Source organism: Mastacembelus armatus, chromosome 6 (assembly GCF_900324485.2).
Source record: "Mastacembelus armatus chromosome 6, fMasArm1.2, whole genome shotgun sequence".
Classification (NCBI taxonomy): Eukaryota; Metazoa; Chordata; class Actinopteri; order Synbranchiformes; family Mastacembelidae; genus Mastacembelus; species Mastacembelus armatus.
In genome coordinates, this window is record NC_046638.1 from 16,023,001 (window position 1) to 16,031,585 (window position 8,585).

At 38.5% G+C, this 8,585-nt stretch overlaps 1 protein-coding gene across 2 annotated transcripts; it reads left to right on the forward strand.

Moving 5' to 3' along the window:
- The first annotated feature begins 1,916 nt into the window (after positions 1 to 1,916).
- nutf2 (nuclear transport factor 2) lies at positions 1,917 to 7,905 on the forward strand. Of its 2 annotated transcripts, none has more exons than XM_026312365.1 (5): positions 1,917 to 2,003; positions 4,194 to 4,315; positions 5,492 to 5,563; positions 6,092 to 6,190; positions 6,930 to 7,905. In XM_026312365.1, the coding sequence occupies exons 2-5, from the start codon at positions 4,217 to 4,219 to the stop codon at positions 7,041 to 7,043; spliced, it is 384 nt and encodes a 127-aa protein (XP_026168150.1). In that variant the 5' UTR covers positions 1,917 to 2,003; positions 4,194 to 4,216; the 3' UTR covers positions 7,044 to 7,905. The 2 variants fall into 2 exon arrangements, with proteins under 2 accessions (XP_026168150.1, XP_026168151.1); XM_026312366.1 differs by lacking the exon at positions 1,917 to 2,003 and adding an exon at positions 2,155 to 2,249.
- Positions 7,906 to 8,585: the final 680 nt, after the last annotated feature.

The following is an 8,585-nucleotide window of genomic DNA, read 5'->3' on the forward strand; positions in this document are numbered from 1 at the left end:
TTAAAATTTTTATTACACAGAATGAGCTGACTCAAGGTTTATGAACCCAGGATGTTTTGTAACTTCTGCGTTTATGGGATTGTGTGACCCACTGCAGATGTGGGGTGTTTCTCCTGCTGTCCCACCCATGATTTCCTGGTTGGCCCACGGCCTTTACATTGGGATGATGTCACAAAAATACAACTGGCTTTCCTACACTATGTTTATTTATGACACAAATCAATATAATACCTCCATAGATTACAAATTCATAATACAAAGTGTAAAAACTAATCATGCTGTAGGTGTCCTGTTTGACAGTTTGACAGACATCTTTTTTAGCATTATAGTCTATTAGAGAAAATACTTTTGGAGCCACAGGGATTGTTACTTGCAATACCATCCATCCATCCATCCATCCATCTTCTATACCCGCTTTTTCCTGGTTCAGGGTCACGGGGATCTGCTGGAGCCTATCCCAGCTCTCTCTCGGGTGGAAGGCAGGGGTACACCCTGGACAGGTCACCAGTCTGTCGCAGGGCCACATATAGACACACAAAGACAGACAACCACACACACTCACACTCACTCCTACGGGCAATTTTAGAGTCACCAATCAACCTAACATGCATGTTTTTTGGACTGTGGGAGGAAACCGGAGTACCCGGAGTAATACTTGCAATACCTATAAATAGAAATTGGCAGCAGGCTGAGTATTGATGCCGTATCCATCACACTAATACTGTAACACTCATTAGTAGCAGCAACCCCTTTCACACAGAGTCATCTGATTTGTTGTTAATGCACCAATACTAAGCACACCACCTTGCTAGCACCTTTCGGCACAGCAGTGCTTTGGGCTAAATGCTATCATCAGTGTTCTGATACGCTCACAGTGATAAGACATGTATGTGTAGTATAATGTTTAATATGCACACTTCTTTTTCCTTTACTGTTCCAAGTTTATAAAACAAATAGAAATTGTGCTTTAGTAAAAGAATGAATATTATTATACCTTCACGATGAAAGGTCAGGACGGTAAGGTAGGTATGTCATAACTACTGTATTTGCTTACAGTGATTTGCAGATTCCTTTTACAAAATAGATGCAAGTACCTACAATATAACAGAAACTCCACAACTCAAGGTGTTGATTTGACTTCTCAGTGTGCACCACATATTGCTCTGTCCTCACTATATAGAATTATTATATAATATATGTACTAATTGTGTTAATACATTTGTGAATGATCACTGTTAGTGAATTAAGAGAACGTTTAACTATACTATATTCCTATCTTTCAGCTTTCACAGAGACTATGTCTGGCCCACATGTTGTAGGTTGCTTAAAGACTGTGCTGCCCAATTGTGTAAATCTGTTCAGAGGATCTTCAACCTGAGTTTACAGTTGGGGAGGGCTCTGGCTCTGTGGAAAACACCTTGTATTGTACTGGTAACTAAAGTAAAATGTCTGTCTGAAATAAATGACTACAGGTTGAGATGGTATGAACTTGGATCACAGACTTTCTGACAGAAAGGCTACAGCTGCATCTGCATCTCTGAAGTATTCTGATGATACTGTGGTTGTTGCATGTATCAGGAAGGTGTTATACGACTAGTTATAGGCTCTGTCAAAATAAGATAAACTTCATCTGCAAAGTCTTAGCTCTATCTATCAAATGAATGTAGTGAAGTTAAAACATTTCATACCAACATAATAGTCGAGTACATAACAACTGTTACCTGAAAATTGTAGGCAACTTAAAGTTGCATAATTGATATTTACCAGTACGTTTAATTTCACTGTTGCTGTTAGCAATAGTTAACAGTGTGTAGCAGTTTTTTGCAGTGTTTGCAAATAATACAATGTAACTTACTGCACACAACCTACAAATATTAGACAACGCACATAAAAACTCCAATCCCCACAATCCTACGGGCCAGTTACGGCGTAGAGTACGTGCCTCGTAACGGAGTAGACACTGCACTCTGCGTTCGTGCAGCCGGCCTCGGCGTTGGTTAGAGGTAAGTTTTTAATACTTATTTTTAGGTAACTCTCTTGTGGAATAGTGAATGGAAACATGTGCGAAAACAAAAAGCGCTAGTTTAGTCTCACATTTGAATAAGAATAAGGTGGTATAAGTACTTAAACTGGCTACTCCTGTCTGGTTTAGGGCTAACGTTGGGCACGCCTATGTAGGGTAGCTGCTTCTGGGTTCCAGGGCTGAGTGCGCGGGCCCGGAGGAGACATCAACACTTGGAAGGGACTGGGTATTTTTAGCAGCCACTGAAAGGCCAGCGCCACTCAGCCAGTTAGCTAGTGCCTGAAATTTTATTGTATCTGCTGACTAACATTGGCTCGCGGGGAGGCGTGCTATGTGTATGCGAGCGTAGGCTGAGTGAACGTTAGCAAACACGACAGCTCACAAGCTAGTGAAAGCTAACTAGTTAGCTAGTGCTAACTAGCCGTCAATGAGGGTTTTCATTTATTAACGTTGCTAATAAGCTTATGCTTCTTTCTCATTCGCCTTAACTATATTTACCGATCTAGAACCGGCTTTGTCCTGTTGTTATTTATGGCATATTTGTTTGTCTCCACTGTTGTTTCACATAGCTTTCAGATTATTCCAGTAAGTAGCCTAACAGTGCATCGTTATGTGGAGGCACATGACTTATGCTGTCACTGTGACCCAAGCTCCACACCACTAGTACACCTTAGTTAAAGCAGTTTTACTTTTTTAAGTGCAGTTATATGTCATGCACTTTGAGTGGACAGTAAGTCTGATCTTGATTTTTTCTGTTTTTAAAATTGTGTTTACTCATAATAATTACAAAGTAAAAATATGTTTTTAGATTTATTTTCCCTTAATTTATTAAATATTTTTTAAAAACTGTAATCACATGTATGAAATATTAGGACTGTTAATTCAGTGCTTTTGTAGAAAGCTTCTTCTCGGTACGGCTCTACAAGCTTTGCACGTCTGTATTTTGGCACTTTATCTAATTCTTCCTGGCAGATCTTCTCAGACTCCAAGGGAAGTGTCTGTCAGTGTCCGATCACTCACCGGTTCTCCATGTTCTCTGGAGTTTAAATATGGGCTTTAGGTGGCCCACTAGAGGACGGTCAGAGACTTGTCCTGAAGCTTCCAGCGTTATCTTGGCTGTTTCTTTTGAGTCATTGTCAAGCTGAAAGATGAACTGTTGTTCCAGTCTGTTTGTTACACACTGGAGCAGGTTTCCTTCAAGGACCTCTCTGTATTTGGCTGCATTCATTTATTCCTATGTTCTGACCAGTCTCCCTGTCCCTGTGTTCACCGGATATCGTGCTTAGTGTTCTGCCCAAAAAGTTTAGTTTTTCGTCTCATCAGACCAGGGAATCTATTTCCTCTTGGTCTCAGAGTCCTTTAAATACCATTTGATAAACTCAGTGCAGACTGTCATTAATTTTGCTCAAGTGTCTTCTGTCCAGCCACTCTACTATAAAGGCCTGATGGATAGAGCTGCTGAGATTGTTGTCATTTCAGAAGGTTCTCTGGTCCCTGCAGACTTCTGAAGCTCTGTTACAGTAACTCTGGATTTTTGGTCACCTCACTGACTGTGATCCTGGTAGCTCTCAATGCTTTATAATAGTTTTTTATCCTTACCCTATGCTGTCTATCCTTACCACAGTTATATTGTGGATATCTACAGAGAATTCCTCTGACTTGATGATGTGATATGTGCATTTCTAAACTATGTTCAGTCAATTAAACTTGCCCAAGTTGGATGTCAGTGAAATTGCAGACCTATCTCAAGGATAATTAAAGTGAACAGAATGCACCTGACCTCAGCAAAGGCTCTGGATACTTTTATAAATGGCATTTTCACTCGGTCATTACTGAGTGTAGATTGATGGGCAAAAATCTGTTTGTCTAATTTGAATGTGCTTTAGAAAGTTGTATGATAACATTAATAATATTAGTGTGCTGTACAACATAAAATGCAACATATTAAAACTACATATTATAATGTAATACTGTGCAGTAATGAATCTGCAAGTGTGATGATGTGGAGCCATTCCACTCTTCCAGATAGTTTGAAGTCTGGTGACTGGGCAAGTGTAACAAATGTGCATTTTTCACCTACACTTGCTGTTTTTTTTTTTTTTTTTTTTTGGTTTTTTTTGGTCACTCTGATTGTTACATCATATCATATAATATCTTTCCATCTTTTTAGTGTGTTTTGCAGGGTGATTCAGGATGGTGGACCAGCCTCTGTGGGAGCAGATAGGATCCAGCTTCGTACAGCATTACTATCAATTATTTGATTCTAACAGAATACAGCTTGGATCCATATATGTGAGTGTGAGAGAATTGTGCTTTTGTTCAATTGAAAGATGCTGTAACACAGGACTATGCTGCACTTGTGACTTGGACATGTTAATGTTAATGGATTCATAGTTTTACATCAGAAAATGCATGTGTATAATATACAAGATTTTTTTAAAATTATTTTTACAGTTCAACTTGTTCTCACAATACAATCCATGTACATTAGATATTTGAATCATAAATAAACCTGCGTAAACCACTCGACTTTTAGGTTAAATTAGACAAACTTATATTGTCAATCAAAGTTTGTGTATTTGTTTGTGTACATGCGTCCTCCCATGTAGAAATATAAAGGTTTCTATTGGATGTAGTGTTTGTATAGGTTTCCTTACACAGTACAGTAGAGCTGAAACACTCAAATCTATTAGTCAGTTGATTAAAATATAAGATTTTGATAATTATTTCATTTATTTCAAATCACAATATTCTGTGTTTCCAGTCTGTTGAATGTGAACATTTGCTGCTTTTCTCTGTCATATGTAAGATAACTTAAATTAATAAACTGCAGCTTGGGTTTTGTGCTGTTGGTTGGATAAAACAAGCAATCTTGGGCTCAAAAAATAGTAATGGGCACTTTTTTTATTTTTACATTTTATAGACAGGGCAATTAATCAGTAGATTAGCTCTTACAGAGAATAATTATGATTACTCATTAATATTAGCTTATCTACTTCTTACTATGTTTAGTATTTACTAAGAAAATATATTTATTTATTCTTTAAAAGATAAGCCTGGACACTCACTGCAATTATAGAAACTACTACTACCTATAAGATTACAGTTGTATTGGAGCATCAGCAACTGGTACAAGCCATGTAAAAATAAACACGTGAATGGTACATTGAAGGCCATGTTAGTAGTTAACCAATTTTGGATTAATATATGTTTACTTGTCTTTGTAAGCAGGTAACTCAGAGAAACTAATAAAGTTAAGAAAAAAATCATGATCTAGTGTTGTAATAAGCCTTTTCACAGTGAATCTACTAAATCTATTTGTTTCTCATATGTCAATGTCAGACACAGCGTGAAAGGAGCAAAGTTAATATCACTCGTGTTATGTGTTGTGGCGTTTTTTTCATTGGCCTTTTATCTGCAGTAAAATAATGCAAATCATTCTTTTCCCCCAATCTGTTTTTGTCACAGACCGATGCGTCATGCCTTACATGGGAAGGACAGCAGTTCCAGGGAAAAACAGCAATTGTTGAGAAACTCACTGTAAGTTGGTCTTGCAACTTAATGCTACATACAGATGTAATGTAACAGGTATCGGGTGGCCCACACACTGGTAGTGGTAGTCAGTACATTCACATGCATGCAAGTAACCGGGTTACCCTGAAAAGACTGGTTATACAGGGAACTGGACAGTGCATTTACATACTCTGTTGTGTCCTGGTTACTGCAAAATCTATATGTACATGCAGTGGTCAGATTTTACCTCCACCTTTTGGGAGCCATGGTATGCATACTTTACTGTTTTCGGGATATAACTTACAACACACTGCTTCCTGTTTTTGTGTCTGTCAGAGCATTTGGAATGACAGAGCAATGACCACAGAATTTGGCTATTAAACTGTTATATATAGGCTACTCACTTTTGAGGATTATATTATTTTTTTCTCAGGTTTTCAATAGTTCTAAGTAAAGTAGAGGAATCTTGGGTAAAAGTTGTTTTTTTTTATTATTCTATTAGTCTGTGGTATACCTGTATTAATCTTCTTTTTGTGTGTTTTTTGTGTGTGCTAGAGTCTTCCCTTCACAAAAATAGCGCATAGTATAACAGCACAGGACCACCAGCCGACTCCAGACTCCTGCATCTTGAGTATGGTTGTAGGACAACTAAAAGTAAGTAGCACTGTCATTAAAACCTTTTTCAAAGTGTTTTACAGCTGCACTGGCACACATTCATTTTTATTGTAAGGTTCCTCATGCATGTAGCTGTGTCTCAAAGTAATTTCCAACCTTACTATTTAATTGGATTGAATTTATTATTTAAAGTTTAATTTTTGACAGAGCAACTTTTTTTTGTACACTGTCTAAAAATATTCAGCCTATATATTGAAGAAGTGTATATAATGAGGAAAAGGTCCTATGGATTTACTGTATCAACTTGTATGTGGCATGCTCAGAAAAGCATCTTTCAGTTTAGTGCTCAGTGTTAATGTTAATCTGTACACAAGTGATGAATCTTTTATACAGCATAGGCTTACAGGGTTTAAAGAACTATGCCAAGTCCTCCTCATCCAACATTCTTGCATTACTCTTACAGACAATGCATGTATACACTCAGTTTGCTAGATTATTAAATTCAAGTCTACAACTTTCCTGCAAGAAGTCCTACCATCAGAAAGGTTATAGTGTCGAGTCCATGCTGTTTTAGATAAATGTGGTAAAATGTGTGGTCATTTTGGTGTTTTCACTAAAAACACTAACTATAGCACATATTCTATTAGATTATGTGTACATATAATCTATTAGATTATGTGGTGTTGTTTTTATTCCTTTTATGTCCATGTGAAGGCTGCTTCAGCCAGCGTCTCTATCATGTTGTTTGCCCTGAGCTCTGCTGTTTGTGTATTTGCAGGCAGATGATGACCCCATTATGGGTTTCCATCAAAGTTTCATCCTGAAGAACATTAACGACGCATGGGTGTGCACCAATGACATGTTCAGGCTGGCCATTCACAACTTTGGCTAACCCTTCCCCACTCTGGTGGGCAGGGGTGGCCATAGTGAAGGGCACTGTGTGATGAAGTATAGAGGGAGGTGAGGGAGGAGTTGAAGATGGAGAGGAGAGAGAACACTCATCCCTCCCTCCTGCTGTCTCATTTACACCTGTTTGACCAACAAGCAAACACCGGATTCTAGATGTCAATCACTGAACCTCATCCAGGTGGTTTTTCAGACCACCCCAGCCAGTAGAACTGCAACGTGTTTCTTTGCTGAGAGCCGGCCGACCAATCAAATACCCCTGTCTGCCACTCCGCTGATCTGCATGACGCTGGGAGCTCCTTCATTACAATATCTACAGTAATGCCACCAGAAAGACAAACAGCTGTCCAACGCCATTAACTCTTACTCTGCTCTGCTCTCCACCCTTCTTTACTCTCTTCTAACCCGTTCTGCTCAACTGTTGACTCCACTGCTGTCAACTCAGTTCTGTTAGCACTGTTGTTGACTGGTTTGTAGATCCTTGTTCAGGTTCAGAGTCGGCTTCTTCAGATCCGACTTTTTGTGTTGTAATTTGTTTTTAGATGCCACTTGTGTGTTGACTTTAGATTGCCTTAGTGTGTTTAATTGAGTTTTACCTTCCTTTTACACAACTGTTAACTTTGCCATGATTCAGTCATGTCAGGTTTTGCGCTTGCAAGCCAAAGAATCATGGAAGAGGCAAAGTTTGACCTTGCTGTTTGTTTGACTCTGAGCTGATCTCGCATATTCTCTCTCTCTCTCTCTCTCTCTCTCTGTCTCTATTTCTGTCTCTCTCTCTCTCACACACGTCTGGCAGTTAACATGGACTACAGCCACGATACACAATAAAACCTGAACTTTTTTCTTAATGGTGTGGCCTTGTGTTTCCATATCATTCTCTTTGGCTTGTTGTTTTCCCAATCCTTCATTTATCTCTTTGTGTACATGTGTAAAGGATTTGTCATTTTTACTTTTAGCAGTTTGTAGTTTTGTATTGATTTTGGTGACCTCACCACTGAGGATCAGCTGGTAAACTGAAAATGCCTCATTTATATATCAATTAGCCATAGCATTATGGTCAATGACAAGTTAATAGCGCTGATTATATTGTTACAATTTCACCTGTCAGTGTGGGGGGTATATTAGGCAGCAACTGGACATAGAAAATATGGGCAAGTGTAAAAATGTGAATGACTTTGACAAGAGCCAAACTGTGATGCTAGATGACTGGGTTTGAGCATCTCCTAAACTGCATAACTGAACTACAATAGTGTTGGAGGTGTCTCTGGTCTCATGTTACTATGCATAAACTGGGGTCCATGCAGGGGATAAACTGTTGGGGAATCAGGGGGGATAAAATTGAATCAGTTTGTTCCAACTGAGTCATACTGTAACCAAATATGATTTTACAAAAGATGAGGTAAGATTCATTCATCCCTGAAGGCAAATTCAAGTTACGACCTTATTTTTCTGTAGTAGGGTTTCGTTTAACAACTTAAAATTGAACAGCAAACGTGCTAATACAGATTATATGACCTAAGTCAGTGGC

What these genes read in the sequence shown, in the direction of transcription:
- nutf2 (XM_026312365.1), top strand. Translation starts at nt 4,217, where the DNA reads ATGGTGGACCAGCCTCTGTGGGAGCAGATAGGATCCAGCTTCGTACAG. An exon ending in TACAGCTTGGATCCATATAT is followed by an intron (nt 4,316 to 5,491) that starts GTGAGTGTGAGA and finishes TTTTTGTCACAG; the next exon opens with ACCGATGCGTCATGCCTTAC. An exon ending in CAATTGTTGAGAAACTCACT is followed by an intron (nt 5,564 to 6,091) that starts GTAAGTTGGTCT and finishes TGTGTGTGCTAG; the next exon opens with AGTCTTCCCTTCACAAAAAT.